Raw genomic sequence first — 21,209 nt, forward strand, 5'->3', positions numbered from 1 at the left:
AAATTCATTTCTTCCCATTCTTCTTTCCAAAACTGCCCAAGCTCTGTCAGGTTGTATGGGGATTAAAAGGCATTTTCACGTCCAGGCACAAATTCTCAATTACATTGGGAAGTGGACTCTGACTCTGCCACTCCATGACTTAACCTTATTGTTAAGTCATTCCTGTTTAGATTTCACTTTATATGTTTGGGGTTGTTGTCTTGCTGGAAAACAAATCCTCACCCAAAATGTACGTTTCTTGCAGATTGATTTGGGTTTTCCTTTTGGATTTCCTTTTATTTTGTTGCATTCATTTTACTTTCTACCATCACAAGCCTTTCAAAGCCTGTGTGGCAGATTGCTGGGGTCCTTACCTGGCCGGGATGCCTGGAAAGACCGGAAGTGGACATTAAAAGCTTCCGGGACACAAGAGGGCAACCGCCCCGGACTATAAAAGGACTACGGGAAAAGAGGGAAAAGGATTTACCTTGTTGGGACCCGTGGCAACCGCCAGGGGGCACCTAAAGCCTCGTGGGACCCGGAGAATGGTCACTTCCGCCACACCAGGCAAGATGGCGCATGAACCTGCCAGAGACGCCCGGAGTGCTTCCGGTGAAAGGGCAGCACTTCCACCACACCAGGAAGTGCTGCCGGAAGGTCGTCGCCAGCCACCTAGAGCACATCCAGGCGGGAATAAAAGGCGGCGCCTTCAGACAATCGGGGAGCCAGAGTCAAGAGTGGGAGTAGGACGAAGCTCCCAGGAGGAGAGGAAAGGTGGCCAAAGACATTGAGAGAGTCGAATTCAGGGGTGATTTGGTGTTTCTGAGTACTGTGTGTTGTGGAGGACTGTCTGTTAATGCTTAATAAACATGAGCATTTTATAAAGATGTGGTTTCCGACTGGTGGTGTCCGGGCAAATCTCACACATGCTACTGAGAAGTCTCTCCAAGGTATGATGGTGCCACCACCATACTTCACGGTGTAGGTGTGGTGTTTTTGATAATGTGCTTATGCTAAGCATAGAATTTAGTCTGATGGCCAAGTAGCTCAATTTTGGTCTCATCAGACCATAGAAACTTTTTCAGCTAACTTCAGAATCTCCCTTGTACCTACTGGCAATACTGGGCCACCCAGTCAACAGTCACTGTCTGTACAGTCTCCCCAGTCTCAGTCACTGTAGCATGTTAACACCTTCAGAGTTCTCACTGGTCTCTTGCTGGCATCCCTCACCAGTCTTCTTCTTGCACAATTACTCAGTGTTTATGGACAACCTCATCTAAGCAGATTTACAGCTCCGCCATACTCTGTCTTTTTCATAATGAATGATTTAATTAAATTCTAAGGGATATTCAGTGACTTGGATATTTTCTTGTATCCTAACCCCTAACTTGCGTTTTTCAGTCATCTTTTCACAGAATTACTTGGGGAGTTCTTTAGTCTTCATTGTGTTATCTAAGACTATGCCACAGTCTGTGACTTTTCCATCAGTTTTCAGTTGTAGCCTTCATTTACATAATCTTAGTGAGTTGGGAGCAGTTGGCGCCGCGCTCCCATGAAGCCGATTGCTTAATGCAACATGTATAACGACTAAGACGAACTAGTCTCTGACTCACTCTGACAAAATCAAATATTTTTAATTTGTCTTAGTCGTAGGAGCGAACAGTATGTGCATGACAAAAATGACAAAATGAATGCTGACAAGGAACCTTGCAAACTGAAGAGAAGCTCATTTTCCTGATGTCTCATGTTTTATGTATTAAATCAGAATGGAAAAAAGAAAAAAAAGCGGAGACTGAACCTGTTAACCCTTCGTATAGCGCCAACTCCATGAGGCAGCATACTATTGGCTGTCATAAAAAGGGGCGGGCATGACTGTGCTGGCACTCAGTCGGTAAAGTAGACATGAGCAGCAATTTTAAGTCATTTAAACTGATATGGTCTGGCAACAAGATCAGCAACTGCGGCTAGAAGAAGCCTAATGTGACATCGGCTTTAGGGCACCTTACTGACTCACCACAGGGTGGACCTTCCAGATTAGGAAGATTTCTACTACAATCAATCGAAACCTCAGACAGGTAATCTCCATTAAACTAATTCGATGACTTCTAAGACCAATTGGCTGTACCAGTGATGATTTAGGGGTGTCATATTACAGAGGGTGATATACGATCAGACATTTTGTGTTTATATTTGTAATTAATTTAGACCACTTTGCAGTGATCTGGTTTTACTTTGACATAAAAGCATCTTTTTCTGTTCACTGATGTCAGAAAAGACAAATCAAACACATTGGAATTAAATCTCATATTACAATAAAATGTGAACATTTCCAAAGGGGTGAATGTTTTTTAAAAGGCACTATATATACAGAGTCATTTCTGGAAGTAGGGAAGTTAAGAGACCATTCTTGGCCTTGCAGTCGATGGAGAAGCAACACCAAAAGAATTGTGTTTCAGCACAAAAAATAAGAATACTGCTTAAGGACTCAGAAAAGCTAGAAACAGTATGGAGTATATAAAGTGTAACTGAACAAACTGTTATTATGTCATATAGTGTGTCAAGTCACAGCAGGCATAATAAACACTTATATTACTTCCATCCGTCTATTTCTAAAACATTACAATGCAAAATAATAAAGTTAACATGAGGTCAGGCCTAGGGGCTAAATACTTATTTATAAGCACTGTATACACGCATATACCCACATGTTGCTACTCTGATATACACACACTAACACACCCATTCACAAATGACAGCGGCTCTGAGTTTGGCTTTCACATCCCATAATGAGGCGACCATAGGGGTTGCGCTCATGAACCACAAAATGCTCGGGGCTGATTGCTAACACCTGGTATTCTTCTTTTGCTATAATTCATGCCATTCCATAGTGGTGCTGGGGACTGGTTCAGCCGACTCTCTCTGTGATCATCCATTCCTCCTTTAAGTAAAATGAATAGTGGAAGTGTCATGAAGGACATTCGGGACTCCATAAAGCACCTTGCTCACAGTGCTCACCACCCATAGGTGCTCTCCGTATTCTTACAATGTCGGCACTGGCATTTACAGTGGCTCAGTCAGTGTCACAGAGCGAGGCAGTGCTGACCGTAACTGAATTTGCATTTTGTGTTTTATTATCCAATATCGTATCCACTAAGACACATGACTGGTTTATGTGAAGGGTGCTTAAGAAATGGCATTTTTAAATCATGCTGGATCATCAGATGTGGTGAAAGCAAACCTCTGTGAAAGTGAGTCCTGGTGATATGGAGGAACAGAAACCAGAAGTGATCCGAATAAAAAGATATGCAGTTTTTCATCATGTGTTACTCCATGACTCCTCTGATTGCGAAGAGTGATGATGTAACATAGAAAGGAGGTCAAGCACCTAAGATAATGTCCAAAGGCTCCTGCGGTATCTGAGGTAAACAGTCACACTTACACCCTCTCACATTGCAAAGTCTGTTCACTTCATCTCACTGTTTGTTTTTTTCCTGTTATTATAGCACATTTGAAGGATGGAAATCATTTAACTTTTAAAACACCAGCCTAACAAAAGAAAAGCCTGGCAGGAAACGAGTGAGCAGGCGGGCCATTTCAACTGCAAATGAGTGATCTGCTCTTTCAGGCTGCTGGAGAGAACGGGAAAATGACAGGAAAAGGTCATTTAATTAGCTCCAAGTCCCAGGGGACAAATATCTGCACTGGCCTCCTGGGGTTTTACGATATGTGAATTCAGCGCACAGACAACAATCCTGTTAGCCAAAGTCCTTCTCCCCCGAGGCATCTGTTTTTCACCTCCCTGAGGGGCCATTGTGTTTTTAATGTGAGTATTGACTTGGGGTCACGTTCCACCAAAGGCTCCTCATGTTCTTTATTCCTCTAATTAGCTATCCATTCATCTGAACAGATTTTAGATAGTAGAAGTACTTTTGAAATGGTCTATTAAGAAAGAATCCTGTGTCAATGCAAGCATTCAATGAATGGATTCCCTGCACTGTAATATGCCGGGAAGGCCAGACTGTAATTTTGTACAATAATATATTATATCCTGCATATTTATGAATTAGTAGTGAAGTAATTGGCATCACTGACTTTCAGATGTAGGGTTCCAAGTTCAATGCCTGGCTTGTATGTTTGTATAGAATTTATACATTTGCCGCAAGGTTTTATTCTGTGTACAGTACTGCAGTTATTTCCTAGGCCCAAAAGACATGTACAGTATATGAGGTCAGACACAAAAATAACTGGATTGGTAAAGAAAATATATATTTATTGATGAATTACAGCATTCTAAACATTGTCACCTCCTATATACTCCTCCTCTCTATCTCTACACTGCTCCATACGTATCTATTGAATGAAACATTGCTGGAAGTGTTCTTGCTTGAGGCTCTTCAACAGGCTTGCCATTTCTGTCTTCACTTCATCCATTGAAGAAAAATGTGTTCCCTTCAGGTCACTTTTGATTTTCAGGAACAAGTAAAAATCACAGGGAGCTTAAATCGGGTAAATAGGGAGGATGATCAAGGACAGGAATGTTTTTGTCAGTCAAAACTGCTTTACAGGAAAAGTATAGTGCACGGGAGCATTGTCTTATCTTGTCTCACTGTTTGCTTTTTTCACCCGACACTGTCATGGCAGCTCATGTAGCGATTGTTGTACAAATATCGACTGGGCTATTCGCAGGACATACCTAGCTGGTCGGCAGTTTGAGAGGGCGTGTAGGAGGGATATAGTTCCATGATTCACGTCCAGCCGACCTCTAGACGGTTTTCCAGGATAGCCCCAAGCCCAGTTCGGTGGTATCCGTCAATAAGGGCGCGCACATAAAGGCGACCTTCAAAAGGGCGACCTCAATTGGGCGCGGCGAATAAAACCGCACATAAATAAAAGCGATCTTCAAAAGGGCGACCTCAATTGAGCGCCGAATAAAGGCGCGCGTAAATAAAGGCAAGCTTCAAAAGGACAACCTCAATTGAGTGCCGAATAACTGCACGCATAAATAAAGGAGTGCTTCAAAAGGATGACGTCAATTGGGCGCAGCGAATAAAGGCAAACGCAACAAAATTACAGAAAATTTATTAGATAAAGGCAATGATTGAACGTATAAAAAGGTGAAAGCAAGAATATTAAAACATCCAATTAATTAATGCATGAACTTCTAACGAACTACTACTAACGAACTATTTCTAAAGCTCTCTATATTTCCTTGTTTTCAAAATTACAGAAAATTAGATGAAGGCAATGACTGAATGTATAAAAAGGTGAAAGCAAGTTACACTTGAAGCTGTAGATTATGTGCAATGCCACGAAGATATTCGAGATGCGGTCTATTAGCATAATCAAGGACAATTAATTTAATTCGCTCCGAAGGTCATCCTTTTGAAGCGCTCCTTTATTTGCGCGCGCATTTATTCGGCGCTCAATTGAGGTCGTCCTTTTGAAGCTCGCCTTTATTTACGTGCGCCTTTATTCGGCGCTCAATTGAGGTCGCTCCTTTGAAGATTGCTTTTATTTATGTGCGCTTTTATTCTCCACGCCCAATTGAGGTCGCCCTTTTGAAGGTCGCCTTTTTGTGCGCGCCCTTATTGAATAGAACCCAGTTCGGTTATGTTTGTGTCTCACCTCGTAAGATTAACTGCCATCTTTAAACTGGCCCAGAAGGCATTAGTGTCACTAATATACAGTATAAAGACAGCAGCTGTATGACATTACAACTCCTTAACCTTCTTCAGAAAAACTAATCTTAGGTATTGGCATAGCGACTTAGGCCCTGTCCAAACTGCCACGTTTTCTTTTAAAAACACAGACATTAGTCTCCATTGTCCCCTTTTGTCCACACTACTATTGCATTTTAAACACCTAAAATCAAATATTTTTGAAAATACTCTCCAGAGCTGTGCAATTCTGAAAACACAGCATCAGCGTTGTAGTCTGGATAGGTGAAAACAGAGATTCTAATTGCACTCTGATTGGTTCATGTTTATTACGTGGCCCAATCCTGATTGGATGCTGCTCATTATAATTTCTCATTACCTGATAGGTCGCCCTTTAATGGAAGAAAAACATATTCCAACATGGCAGACACAGAAGAGTTGTTTTGCATGGTGTTTGATGTGTTGCTTACCTGTGTGCAACTAAATTGTGTTTTGTACAGTTTGAAAGCTGCATACATGCTCAAAAGCCAAATAATTTAATGGGCATGACAGTTTTGTGATAAATCCTGTGATTTGCAGCATTACCATCCCATCAAGGATATTTTTGCTGCCAATGTGCGCACGCTAAGTGTAGGTGAACATCCACATCATATGTGTTTTTGGTTGTTTTAGTATGGATGGAGATGCTATTTTTAAATGAAAACATTGTAGTGTTGATGTAACCTCACTCACATAGTTGAATCTTTAATTTATTAGGAACAATTAGCTGTGTAAGAGTGGGCAAACTATTTGAGGAGTCATACATGTATTTTGGATGTGGAATACTTTTAAAAAGTATGGTGCACTCCTCTCATAATTAGTTATTTTTCATTGATATTCTATCATTTTTTTACAGGAATTATTTATCTGTATATGTTTTCGAGGTTGCTGGAGCCATTACTGACTTTAGTTTTTTAAACTGGGGTTGTTTTAGTATGTTTATATATTTAATTGTGTTCTCCCATGATGCCACATTGTTTTGTTTGGGAGTCGCTGCTTTGCGTAGTTTTGTTTACTGGTTGCTAGCATCACAAATGAAATTATGTCAGGCATTATAGGGTATAAAGTTCATTTCCTGGGGTCACCTAAGTGTCAGAGTTTGTGGATATCTCAAAAAAAGAAACTAAAATCTAAATTTGTTTGAGTCTTTATAGTTCTCTTTTCTCTTTTCCATTTGGGGGCTCATGGACTATGGGACTACAGACTATGTTTCAGGTTGTGTCTCTTTGATCTCTTGCCTTTCAGTTATGACTGTTACTTTGTTTCTGGCTCTCTTTTCTTTCGTGGTCCATCCTTTAGCCCACATGACATAACAACTCTATGGTATCTTTTGAAAGATGCTACAAGGCTTATTCTCACCTGGACAAAGCTGGCAGCACTGTGAGGATTATGTTTTTTAATTTCTCCAGTGCCTTCAATACCATCCAGCCATCCTAGTTAAGATGTAAGCTTGGGGATACCCAGGTGGATGAGCTTATGGTGTCCTGAATAATGGACTATCTATCGGGCAGATCACAGTTTGTGAGACCCTAGGACTGTGTTTCTGATGTGGATGTGAGCAACACTGGAGCACCACAAGGATCAGTCCTGCCTTCTTTTCTCTTCACTCTGTACACCTCAGACTATAAAGATAACAGCAGGTCATGTCATTGCAGAAATTCTTAGATACTTCTGCACCTCTGGGGTGTATTGATAAGGAGGATAAGACAGAGTACAAGAGTCAGATGAAGATGTATGTTTCTTGGTGCAAAGAGAATTGTCTGCATCTTAACATCAGCAAAACCAATGAACTGATAATTGACTTTCACCGTACCAAAGAGCCTCTATGTCTGGTCAGGGATTGGAAGTAGAGGTGGTCCAATCCTTCATGTCCTTGGTTGTCCACATTAATGACAGGTTTGACTGGTCTCAGAACACAGAGGAACTATATAAGGAAGTAAACAGCGGGGTCTTTTTTCTTCTGAGACTGTGTTCCTTTAATGTGGGAAGTGACATCCTTCACATCTTCTACAACTCTGTAATGGTGAGTGTGATTCTCTACGCTGTGGTGTGCTGGGCTGGTAACATCACTTCAAGAGAGGGTCACCGAATAAACAAGCTAATTAAAAAGGCAAGTGCAGTTATAGGATGCACCGTGGACCCCCTGAAGGTCGTAGCAAAGGAAAGAATTTTTTAAAAAAACTGAGTGCCATTATGAACAATGCCTCACATCCTCTCTCTGACACACTAACAACAAGGACTTTCAGCCAATGAATTATTCATCAGAAGTGTGTCAAGAAATGGACTGGGACTCCTTTAAACCAATAGCACTATGCCTGCACATTGCCTCACTGTGATCTTGGCTGCCAAGTCAGAACTTTTCTTTCTTAATAAAAATTTCTTCCTTTTCAGTCATTCTGGTGTTTTAGTGCACATATATTTTTGTATGGATCTACCTATTTACGTTTATGTTTATTCAAAGAGCTTCTGTAATAACCTGAATTTCCCCCTAGAGACAAAAAAAGTTTTATTTAAAGTTCTATCTACAACAATGTGTTATTCTGAGTCCACTGCAGCATGCCATTGTGAATGATGTTGTCCACTTAAGGACAACCTATTCTTTAGCTATGAGGGTCCATGTGACATAAATTTTATCAGCAGTTATGTCAGGTGGTCCATGTGCCTCCAGATGTTTGTGTCCACATGGTCCTGTGTTCGTCGACTACACATGTGCTAGAGAACAAAGCATGGGCACTGTGGCAGGAGGCTGGGAGCCACGAAAGGGCAACAGCCCTGGATAGGGTGGGGATCACGGGGCCGGAACGAGGAAGCTCAAACCCATTGGGGCCCGTGGCCTCCGTCAGGGGGCACCCCGAGCATCATAGAGCCCGGGAGATCTGCACTTCCACCACACCTGGGAAGGTGGAGGAAAGACCTTCCAGGGACACCCGGAGTGCTTCCAGGTGCTCATGCGGCACTTCCGCCACACCAGGAAGTGCCACCAGAAAGACATCAGCGAGCACCTGGAGCACATCTGGGTGATTTTAAAAGGGGCCACCTTCCTACAGATGAGGAGCGAGAGTCGGGTGCTCAAGGAGGAAGAAGCTCTAGTGCAAGGAAGAAAGGCAGCCCACGGACATTAAAAGGCCCATGATTTAGGGTGAATGGTGCAGGAGCACTGTGTGCTGTGCGGGACTGTTTGGGGGAATTTATTATAAATAAAAGCGTGTGTTTTTTAGTAGAGCTGGTGTCTGTCTGATGGTGTTAGGGCTACCTCTCACAACAATCTGAAGAAAAAGTCAATTCTGCATCAGAGCAGCACTGTGCACACATAATCAGACCATAAACCTGTGAATAGTAGTAGTTTGTAGCTGGTGAGGATGTGTTACCTGGAGAAGATAGATAGATAGATAGATAGATAGATAGATAGATAGATAGATAGATAGATAGATAGACAGACAGACAGACAGACAGACAGACAGACAGACAGACAGACAGACAGATAGATAGATAGATAGATAGATAGATAGATAGATAGATAGATAGATAGATAGATAGATGTGAAGGACATAGAAGACTGACATAATACTTCCACTACAAATAAAATTCAACACTGCAGAGGATCAGTGTGAGCTCATCCTAAAATAAAGAGTTTTCTTGCAAAATAAGGTCAATCTGCTTATTATGCGAACAGCCCTGTGAAATGTGATTAAAATTTTATTGGAAGAGCATGGGACACATACAACACAAAAGCCTGGAATATGCACAACCCGGCCAAAAGAATCATTAACTTAGTTTAAAAATAGTCTGAGTGAACCAGTGGGAAGTTTGTGCTCTGCAAACGTCAGTGTATTAAAGCAAAAGGAAACAGCTGGCGTGGTGTGATGGTTGCTGAAATGCTATATTCATAAAGAATGCTAAAAAAGGTTGTGCCAGGTGAGTAAAGCTGAGGCCCCATAAATATAAAAAACTGCAATGAACTGGAACTGTCCAGTAGAATACTGGGTAAAGGTATGAGCTGAGTGGCAAATGCTCTCTGGGCAACAGAATGACTCACTCAGAGTCTCACTGGGAGGGCTCCACTTTTTACTACTGAGTGAAGATTGAATGTGGAACAGGAATCAATCCGGCTAAATTAGGGAGAACCATGACAAACCCAGGAAACACTCTGGAGTGCACCATGACTGCCTTCATCACTCTAAGATTATGTACTGTAAATGAAGTCTGCGCCTCGGTGTTGATGGAAAAGTCACGTAATGTGACATGGCCTTAAGGAACATGAGTGTTTTGGATCTCACAAATAGAAGAAAAGGCTTGTGTGTCTGTCTGATGCCTTATATTTTACATGCCACAGCAGAATGAACAAAAAGGCTACGGCTGTTTCTGAATTGGCTGTACCTATAAAGCCTTCACAAGGGACTGGCTGTCAGTCGGCACATTATTGGTCGTTAGAGAAAGAGGTGGTCTTATAATACTCTGGAATTTTGAAACTGTGATGGAAAGTCATCATGGAGTCACGTAATTAGTTCTGCACTGTGATTTCTGGTCACATCATCTGACATTCTCAGACTATGAGATCAGCAGTGGCAGTTGTCAAGTTTGACATCCCCTTCAGCTGAAAGTCATGTAATGTCCCACCAGCTTAGGTGACTTGTCCTGGGTTACACAGGGAGTCAGAGGCCTAATCTGAATGGACAGTCTTGTCATGTAAAGTCCACTGCCTTAGCCAAAAGACCACAATGGCTGCCTATTCTTGTTAAGTGTTATTAAGTGTTATAATTATATGACCCGGTTGTTAGCAGTAATAGTACAGCTATTTATTATTACCGAAGTGTCATGCCAATATTTTCTTTTCCAAGTCTTTATTTTTAGTTTATTCTGAAGAAGAATGCTGTGACTTGAGTGCGTTCCAGCAAATGGTGATTTAAACTGAAATGAGTGCTTTGATGGACAGATTTTAAAAACTTTCCCAGTTAAGCACAGTACAGTGCGCCACACCACTTGACTTGGAACAGGGAATTTATGGCAATGGCGTATCAGCCAAGAGAAGGCAGAAATTTTCTCTGTCCTGAGACTCGGCAGCCTGCTCAAAGACACGTGGAACTCATATGGCTACAAGCATGCAGAAAAGAAACTGTTTGGTAACAAATTTTCATAATATTCATAAATAAAAGAAAATATGTGCTCTCAAGTACTGCCCCATTGCTCTCCGCTGCAGCACCCTTCTCTCTCTATACTGCACTGCTTTCGCTTTAAGTCATGGGCACATTAGATTTATGGGTAATAATTCAGAAATACTTAGCACACAGAGCCTTTCATAGACTTTTATTTCTGTGGACATGTGCTAAAATCCAGGTAGTACAGTAAGAAGCGCCTCTGGGGGTCTTTTCTGCCCAGTGCTATTAGACAATTTAATGCTTCCACCCGATGTATCTGTTAAGTTTATTTTTTATTTATTTACTTACTTAGTTATATATTTATTGATTTATTTATGCTTTTATTTATCAATTGAGTGATCAGATGTATTACCTGCCCTGGGAGACTGTACGGTTTCTGCTGCTGTATGCATTTGAATTTCCCCATGGGATCAATAAAGTTTATCTAATCTAATCTTAACTATGTCATCTAAAGCTATAAAGAACACAAAATCTAAAAGTGAAACACACTACATTCCATTCCACACTACATGGCAGCCAAAAGAGCACAAGGAGGTGTTCTACCCAGTCTGTCCTCAAGAACTGTGGGGTCACCAAGCCTGCGTTTACATTGACACTGTTTTACATTGCTTTGTCTGAGAGCTAATCCTGTCTGTATATTATTATTATTACCAATGCTTAAAATGGTAACATAAGCGGTCTTGTCAGAATTGGAATAAATACTCATTAAGAAAGCGACTGGCAGCCTAAACGTTTTCGCCCGCTTTCTCTCCTTGTATGGTGAGCCATGGCATGTCCACTTATGTGGGATTCGTTTACAGCACTTTAATGCCTCCATAAGCCAGAAAAGCCCCAGGTCATCACTGGGCTCCTGGATAGCATCATGCCCAGCTGTGTCAGCAAACATCCTTCTCTGCAGTACAATGACCCCTTTGTGGAGAACACCTCTGTCAAAGATGGCGTCAGAGATGGCTATGCAGGGGGGCGCTGCAGGGGGTGCTGTTGGAATTTGTTTCTTTTTTTTGTATGTGTGATGCTGGGAGGCTCAGGATGAGGTCACAAGTCAAGTAAATGTGTGTCTTCTGTCTTCAATTGGCTTTACCCTGCAATCCAGCAACCGTAGTGAAGATCATGTTCTTTAATTTCTCCAGCACCTTTGACACCATCCAGCCTCACAGACTAGGGAACAAGATAAGGACTATGAATCCTAAAGGTCCCACAGGCTCCTGGGTCAAGGACTACCTGCTTAACAGACGGACAGTTTGTGAGGCTTAAGGGCTGTGTGTCAGAGATGGTGGTGTGTAACCCTTGGGCACTTCAGGTAACTGTCCTGTCTCCATTCCGGTTTACCCTCTACACAACAGACTTCCAGTACATTACAGAAAGTGAGCAGGCAGTGTGGTGTAGTGGTTAAGGTTTTGGACTTCAAAAGGTTCAAATCCCGCTACTAACTCTGTTTAACCACAAGCAAGGCACTTGACCTGCCTGTGCTCCAATTGGAAAACCAAAAGAAATGTAATAAATGTTATAAATGTCATAAATGTTGTAAGTCGCCTTGGATAAAGGTGTCAGCCAGATAAGTAAATGTAATACCAACTCTTGCCATGTATACCGTCTTTTTCCGAAAATAAGACATCCCCCGAAAATAAGCCCTATCGAGATTTTCGGAACTTTTTGTAATATAAGCCCTCCCCCGAAAATAAGCCCTAGTTAAAATAATGTGAAAAAAAGAATTCGTTAAAAAATGCTGTTGATGTATTAAGTATGTTTAGCTTCCCTAATACTCGTATTTCAGAGAAATGTTTGAAATAAAATATTCCGAGAAATTCATTGTTTACCTCTACAGTTCGTTTCAAATTAATTCTTGGAATTTATCTTAAAAATACAACATAAGGCAGCATGAATACATAAATATTGTGTCCGCTCTGCTCTGCTGTGTTGTACTGCGTCGCGCGTATCGCAGAGTATGGTCGAATGAGGTGGGGAGGGGGTGGAGGGGGGCATGCATATGCGGAATGCGACGGAACGCGTCATTGGCGCTCACTATAAATAATTGTTCGTTAAGGCAGCAGTCTACATTGAGCGACAGTGCAGATACAATGTTTGTTCATTTCAGTCTTGTAAGTCTGATTATTTCCTCATACGTAATTTTATTTTTTATAAAGTGAATAATTTTTAACCGCAGTTAAAATGAGTACAAAACGAAAGAGCTATTCCGTCGAGTACAAAAAGGGAATTGTGGAAGACTCCAGGGGTGTAAATCTTGATTTATGACGATGTTCCAGAAGAAGATGACATGACTGTAATTGAATAAATTTTAATTTCTGTATTCTGTGTAAAATAAATAAATATTAAATAAAAATATATAAATATACTTTTATTTTTGTCCTCCCCCGAAAATAAGCCCTAGTGCGTATTTTGGACCAAAAAAGAAAGTAAGACAGTGTCTTATTTTCGGAAAAAGACGGTAGAAGTTCTCAGACAACTCCTGCATCATAGCTGTATCGATAATGGAGATGAGTTTGAACAGAAGGGCTACAGAGGACTTGGACTTGTGGTGCAGGTAAAAACGCCTGCAGATCAACATCAACAAGACAATACAATTGGTGGTGATATGGAGCTCCTGTGACCAATCACTTTACAGGAGAGGGAAGTTGAAGTGTTGCAGAGAATATTTGGAGGTCTATATGAACAACAAACTGGACTGATCTGACAACCCAATGGTGCTGTATAAGAAGGGCCAGAGCAGACTAAACTTCCTGAGGAGACTCAAGTCTTTTGATGTGTGCCACAAGCTGCTGGGACAGTTTTACCAGTCCATTGTAGCCGGTGTGTTGTTCTATGTGATGCTCTCCTGAGGAAGCAACTTGAGTTCAGATGATGCAAAATGCCTCAACAAACTTATCAGTAAAGCCAGCTCCATCACAGGACTGACTCTGAACACTGTGAAGGCTGTTGAGGAAAAGAGAATGGTGGCAAAATTGGATGACATTATGAATACCGTATATACTCGCGTATAAGTCAGGTCTTGAAACCTGAAAAATCGATCATAAAATCAGACCCCGGCTGACTCACATCAGTTCCTCAGACACATCGAATTTTGTTGCAGCAGCGCAGTTACCAATTTCTTTCGCCACTTCAACGACTTTTAATTAAAAATCAACTTCATATTTTCTTCTGATCAAATTCTCCATCGTAGATAATGGATGCTCTTACAATAAAGGTGTATGAGGGTGTGAGTTACAAAAAACACAAAACAGTGCTTCAGAATAGTTCAGGTATTACCGTGTGGTCACATAGGCACAACACATAGAAAAAAAGGCAGTGTGCTCCGAGGTTACTCTCTCAGGTGGGCGTTAGCATATCATAATCTCTTGGACCAATAGCGCGAGTTTTCCGCATACGACTTATATGACCGACATTATAAAATACCAGAAATTATATAGTAAAACCAAGCCCCGAATTATGCGCAGGAGAACTTATCCGCGAGTATATATGGTAATTCTGCCCATTTCCTCCAGGGGCTGCGTTCATGGAGTACTTTTAGCCACAGGCTCATAACTCCATGTTGTAATGGGGATCTTTTGTGCCTATGGCCATTAGGAAGTTCAATGCTTTCTCCCAACGTCCCTACCATCACTCCAGCCAGAAGTCACAGGAAAATAGTACAAACTTCAACTTATTACAGTTAATCTTTAGCATAATATTTATTGTATGTTCTTATTCTTATTACTTTGAATTGATATCTGTGTAATTTATGTTTTTGTCTTTACAGTGGTATGCATTTGAATTTCCCCCAAGGGTTTAATAAATTATATCTAATCTAATCTAATCTTCAGAAATACAAGACAGAATTGCTTAAATGTACAGAAAATATAAAACCATTATTGATGGTCTAGAGACACACCTTAGCATATCTATATCAAGGTGGGCAGGCATGACACTGATCTCTTTAATGACAAGATGGACAACAATGCAGCTGGACAAACTGAGAGACAGAGGCACAGGCTACCCATTGATCAAAAAAGCAGAAAGGGAAAAATAAATAAGAAATTAAGGGACAAGCAGAAAATAACATCTAGAATTGAGTATAGGGAAGCATGCAAAAAGGGATTGGCAGAAAGGTAGACAGGCCTAGGAAAAAGCACAGAAGAGCCAGACATACTGTATCAAAACATAGACCAAGGTAAACAGAAAGAAAGGAAGCACATTGAAAGGAAGGGAGACAGAAAAACAGATCATTACAGGCAGACATGCCAACAAGTCAAAGGCTTACCTGGTTTCTTTGGGCAATCTTGCCTCCTTTTTTCCATCGCAGGATGGGGGTGAGTGCTGGCAACTGCTCGCTCCCATTGCTCTCAATCACATGTTCCCCCAGACTATAGGCCACTTCAAACACAACGGGAGAGAAAACGTCCTTGACTTCTTTCTGCAGACACAAACAGAAGGGTCAAGTCAACTATTAGGAGACATACTCATCATTCAGTAAAGAGCCTTTCTGGGTGCTAAAGTCATGTATACCAGTAACCAGGCAGGACAGCGGAAGGATTGCCTTAATGTTTCAGTCCCAAATTTTTTAATATTTCACAGTAAATGTGTTTGAGCTTGAAATTTGCACAAAGTCACTTCTTTATGAGCATAGTGGTCAAGAACAGGTTTCAAAATCTAGATTGCCTGCCATAAGTCAATATTTCTTTAACATAACATCTTTCACACTAAACCAGGGATCTCAAACTCCAGTCCTGGAGGGCCGCAGTGGCTGCAGGTTTTCATTCTAATCCTTTTCCTAATTAGTGACCTGTTTTTGCTGCTAAATAACTTCTTTTGAATTCATTTTTTGGCAACAGAGTCATTTTCTCTTTCAGCTTTATGCTGTAGCCTGGTACGTCTTTCTTCTTCTGACTCGTTAATTTGGAGCTGCCCTGCCAACTCTTTTAACTTCAAGCTGTTGCCTAGCACTTCCGGGCCGGACAGACAGACAGACACACACACTTCCACACGTAGACGTTTATATATCAGATAATATATATATATTAGATAGATAGATAGATAGATAGATAGATAGATAGATAGATAGATAGATAGATAGATAGATAGATAGATAGATAGATAGATAGATAGATAGATAGATAGATAGATAGATAGATAGATAGATAGATAGATAGATATTGTCACAAAATGCTGTACCCAATGATCTGGAGCAAGCAAACACTTATTAACTTACTAGACATTAAGCTCGTTACAATAACGGGCGCTAGAACAGTAGTCCATAAACATTAGTAGGAACAGTCTATATTAAATAGCAAGGGACCTTTTACCTCATTAAATTTTTCCCATAAAATGCCTGTAATTTTCTCTGACAGTAATACTGGCTTTGCTGTCCATAATATGCGTTTAATTTTCTGTCACAACGGTAGGCAATCAGCAGATTCTCCCAAGCAACTGATGTAATGTGTGCGAAAATAAATCTACTTTTAAAAGTCAACCTATTGTAATATCATGAAAATTCGTACATTTAGGAAACCCCCTTTAACGACTGACACTTTACCGGGTCAAGCTTCTTAATCGCAAATCTGACATCCTCAGAGTGAACACTTGCACAACAATGGGGAAGCTGGTCTCCGCGTCTCAGTACCCGATTGGATGTTTCCTGTTTTATGTTTTAGGTCTTACCTCATTTACCGAAATCTGATTGGATCTGCCGCGCAATATTTTATAGGTCCCACCCTCTCTGTCTTGTGTGATGAGTCAGTCAGCCTTTGAAGCATCGCACCGTGCCCCGTGCATGCGCACTTCATCCGAAGACACACACACACACAGACACTGGACGCACACAGGGGTTTTATTAAAGAGGATTATGGATAAAAAGGACAAAACCTTCATTTGAAAAAGGTCAATAAATGCCAATAAATCCATGTGTTGCAGGTACAGTGGGTTGAACAGCAGAAAAGGATTCTCCTGGATTCCCTGCCTGACATCCTCTGGGCCAAAATGAAACCACCAAGGGAACACCAGCATGGCAGCACAGTTGTTAGCACTGCTTTGTATCACAGTACCAGTGTCCTGGGTTCAAATCTTGGCCTGTTAATTGTCTATGTGAAGTTTGCATATTCTCTACAGATCTATGTAGGTATTTTTATATGTTCGCTACAAGATAGTGGCATCACAATCAAGAGTTTTTTCCTACAGTATGTCTAATGCTGTGCACATTGGCTCTGGCACCTCAGGTTCATTCAGTAAGTGAGCTTGGAAGGTGGATGAATAGAAGTAAGCTGACTTGGCTCAGGGACACCTGTAGCAGCAGTTCTGACTTACCCCCTAAACCAGCTTGAGCCCCCAGTAAGAAGCTGGTGCTAAGTAGGGCTAGGAAAGCTAATAAATCTAAGGCTGAACTCAGATTTAAACTAACAGCATCCTCAATTTGTAACATCTTATGTTTTGAAACAGACAGCATGCTCTACCTCTGTGGTCACTAAATGTGTAAAGTGGCTTGACTACTCTGTGTTGGAGATGGTGTGCTTGTCGGTCAAGCAGGCACTTTGAAGCTTACCAGTGAATCCTCATCACAGCCAGGGAAAGCTTTTGGATGTGGAGGCAGAGAAACTGGAAGCACAATCTCCTGTTGTCTGGGATTTCCTTTTAAGGAAAAATCTTTGGGGAACTGTGCAGTGAACACAAAAGCTTGATATGAATGTGGCCAGCCCACCTAATAAATCTCACTGCCTGTGTTCATTCAGAGCAACACTCCAGGATGGACTCGAGCCTTGGAGTCTGATGACTGCATCTTGGCCCCAAATCTGCTGCAAAGTTTTGATTGACTTCGAACTTAACTGAACGTTGGAAAAAAAATATATAAAAAAACAATCAAGCAGGAGAGCTTCTGTGTTTTCCCATTAATCTCGCATTGTTAACGAAGGGCTAAATATGATGAGTTGGCACCAGTGGCAAATGCTTACATGGTTAAGTTTTAGAACACAGGTGTGCAGGAAAGATATTAGCTTTGCCTTCACGTGAGGCAATGGCTCTGACACCAAACACCAGCTAGAAATTGAGAAGACTTTTGTTGCCACACATGGCAGCGTGGAGGCAGAGGGAAAAACAGGTCCAAAAGTGGCCCACATGCTACATTATAAGGCAAGTAATTCTAAGGCCTGATTCCTTAGGTCTATGTATGTGTTGGGGTAGAGCAGAGGTTTTCAAACTAATGTCCACAACCAAACCCACCCCCCCCACCATGTGTCAAGGATGAACATTCTTTAAAAAATGAAGCAGAATTTTAGAGATTGTCTTTAAATTATCTCACATAGTTTTTAAGTAAGTGCAACTCAACTTGTTCTTCAATTGTTGTTTAAAGTAGCGCTATGTCAAGTAGTTATTGACTAGAGCTATGGGTTCACAACCTGTGCGTGAGACGTTATGGGGGACACTGGAATAAAGTGGCTCTTCAAATAAACACAGCAGCTGAACCCATGTCTCCATGCTTGGCTTTGCTCACCACTATTATCAATATTAAGGTTGGGAGATTGAGGAAAAATGACCTTAAGTTGTTTGCATTTAATAAGATTTTGGTACTTAACAATTTAAGACTAAACAAATTGTGGAATTTTGAAACACTTACTATTTAATATGGATTTCCTTCTTGACTACTGAGTCAGCCCTTGTGTTTTTATAAACAACCAGATTTTCTGTTACAACACCATCTTTACCCTTTTGCCTTTCCTACAGTTTGATGAACCGCCTCAAAGCAACTGCAACCATTCTGCCTTTAGAAATACCATTTTACTGCTGCACACTTCATCTAATCCTGTATATGTAGCTGAAGACCACTGAAGAAACCTCTGTCAGTGGGCAACCAGAGAGTGTATGTGGCTAACATAGGTAGCAAAAAGACCCATTGTTCTTCTTTCTGCAAGAATCCTACTGCTTCCATCTGAGATAAGTAAAATGAAGAAAGGTTTTGTATTCCCAAACAGACTAACAAGATACAAGGGCACCAAGTATCATTTCAAAGTTAAGCTGCCAAGGCATGAGCAGCTAGTAAGCCGTACCCACCAGGTGATCTGGTAAGTTGGGGGGGGGGGGGTTGCCCCATTTAGACCAAGGTAGGGAATGTATCATCTCAAAATTAAAGCACCAAGGCAAGGCAAGAGCAGCTAGTAAGCCATACCGACCAGGTGATCTGATAATTTGGGGGACTGACGCCGATACACACAGGTAGATAATGTAAGCTTCTGTTAGTACAGCAGAGAAAAAGTAGGAATTAGTCAAGCAGCCCATGTCCAATACCCCAGTAGGGGGTAAGATAACAGGGTGCTTTGCCCAACTGTGTTTTTCTGTATTCTAGAATTTTTAACTCAAAATGACACTCGTTAAATTGCAACCGATGTCCTGGCAGCATTTTGAAGCTTCTGCAGGGGACGCTGTACAGACCCCCCCATTGCTTCACCACACGTGAGGACATATGGAGCTAATCAACACAGAACAGGAAGGAAACAAACACGTATAACACATTTCACAAAGGCATCTCTGGCATCATCTTATTACTCAGAGGAAAGTTGCAATTTATTTAAGTGTATGTTTTTTTTTTAGCTTTTAACAAAACCCTCATGTTGAAGATGCATGGCTGACAGGAGCTTTCCATCACAGTTAGGTTCAGCAGCTGTGGATTTCAACAGTTTAGGAAGATTTTCTTTTGTCCTTTTTTCAGTCTGAGTTTCTTGATTCCAGGAAGCAAGTGTGTAGAGAGACTCACAAAAACCCACAAATGTATTTAGTAATGCACTACAATTATCATTTGATTGACCAGGGGTTCAATTTTGGACATAAGTTTTATGACCTCTTTGGTTGGAAAACTTGCTACTCCTCTTCCAAGCAGGTCAAAATCAGGTTGAATGCATTCTGAGACTGTAGAATAATAAAGATGCCTTTGTGTTGATTACTGCCCTCTAACTACCTGCAAACCACCCCAGAACTACTGTACACCTAGGTGGTGTCACACACGTGCGAGTAGGAGTCAACTAAAGGGCCTGAATAATGGCAATTCCGCGTCCAACCAGGGGACGGCGGGGTGCACTAACTGTACCTCTCAATCCCTTGCAGACCATTCTCAGGAAATCCCACAGGGTTCTGACACCTCTGACAACACCATTTCCTGCCCACTTCACTTCCGGTCCTGCCTCTGATGACGTCACTTCCCCTTCCAGCCCCAATGACGTTATTTCCTACTCTGGCCTTTAAAGCCGCCATCTTGACTTTATATAATCAGTTCCACTTTGGACTTTTTGCAGCCAGGATATATTATACAGGTGGCTGCCCTAAACCTTTATAATGTCCTATTATCATTCTTGTGACAGTGGATATTGCATATATACTGGAAACGTCTGGAAAGATCCCACACAAACTAAGTGGCTGACTTAGGGCTACACTATCGCCTTTCATATTCGTACTAACCATTTACGCAAGTGTGTGTGGATTCAGCTTATCATCCACCAAGAATTTTAGGGAAGGTCAAAATCTACGATCTCTAGTGTTAGCTAAGTGAGAGTGAGGAAATGCTAACAGATGGAGCATCCCAAGGCTACCAGTGGGCATTCATGCCACTCACCTCTCTGAGGAGCCATATGATGACATATAATGAGTGGGCTTCAGCCGCATTAAGGTGCATTTAACAAAGAAGTAGGTGTCCTTGGAATATCCTGTTGTGTTGAGAAAGTAAGATGTAGACTATGTTGGCTTGTTATGTATGAGCTTAAGCCAACAAGTCACAGCACTGCACGATAATTCTCTGTGGGTGAATATGCCTAAAGCTGAAGTGAAGACAGATTTTGTATGACACATTAAGAGGTGGATAATATAATAGATTCCTCCCTCTTGAAAGTTTTCACATTTTTATTGTTATTCAACATTAAATCATAGTGTATTTAATGTCTTTTTTGACATTGATCAACTGAAAAAGACTTGATTCCAAAGAGAATACAGATCTCTGCAAAGTAGTCTAAATTAATTAATTACAAATATATGACACAAAATAATTGATTGCAAACATATTCACCAATTCAAGTCAGTATTTAGTAGGTGCGTCTTTGAGAGCCATTCCAGCTTTAAATATGTGTGGACAGGTTTCTCTCTATCAGCTTTGCACATCTGGACACTGCCATGCCTCAAAATGTTTCTTTGTAAAACTGCTCCAGCTCTGTCAGGTTATACTGGGGGATTGTGAGTAAAACAGTCAAGCCACAAATTCCCAATTGGATTGAGATCTGAACTCTAACTTAGGCACTCCAAGACATTAACATTGTTGTTTTCAAACCATTGTGGCACGCGGCTGGGGGTGATACCCAGCCGGGATGCCAGGAGGACTGGAGGAGGGCTTGTGCCTCCACCAGACCACGAGTGGGCG

The 21,209-nt window shown here is 41.3% G+C and overlaps 1 protein-coding gene across 2 annotated transcripts in view; it reads right to left on the reverse strand.

The window, feature by feature from the left end:
- The window catches only part of itga9 (integrin, alpha 9), a 340,968-nt gene that overhangs the window by 141,597 nt on the left and 178,162 nt on the right, over positions 1 to 21,209 (reverse strand). For both annotated transcript variants that reach the window (XR_003718143.2, XM_028817449.2), the window contains exon 16: positions 15,087 to 15,239. Coding sequence is in view for 1 of the 2 variants with exons in the window: in XM_028817449.2 (XP_028673282.1) it covers positions 15,087 to 15,239 (153 nt within the window). In the remaining variant the exon portion in view is untranslated. The remainder of the gene's footprint in view (positions 1 to 15,086; positions 15,240 to 21,209) is intronic.

Source organism: Erpetoichthys calabaricus, chromosome 13 (assembly GCF_900747795.2).
Source record: "Erpetoichthys calabaricus chromosome 13, fErpCal1.3, whole genome shotgun sequence".
In the NCBI taxonomy this organism is placed as follows: domain Eukaryota; kingdom Metazoa; phylum Chordata; class Cladistia; order Polypteriformes; family Polypteridae; genus Erpetoichthys; species Erpetoichthys calabaricus.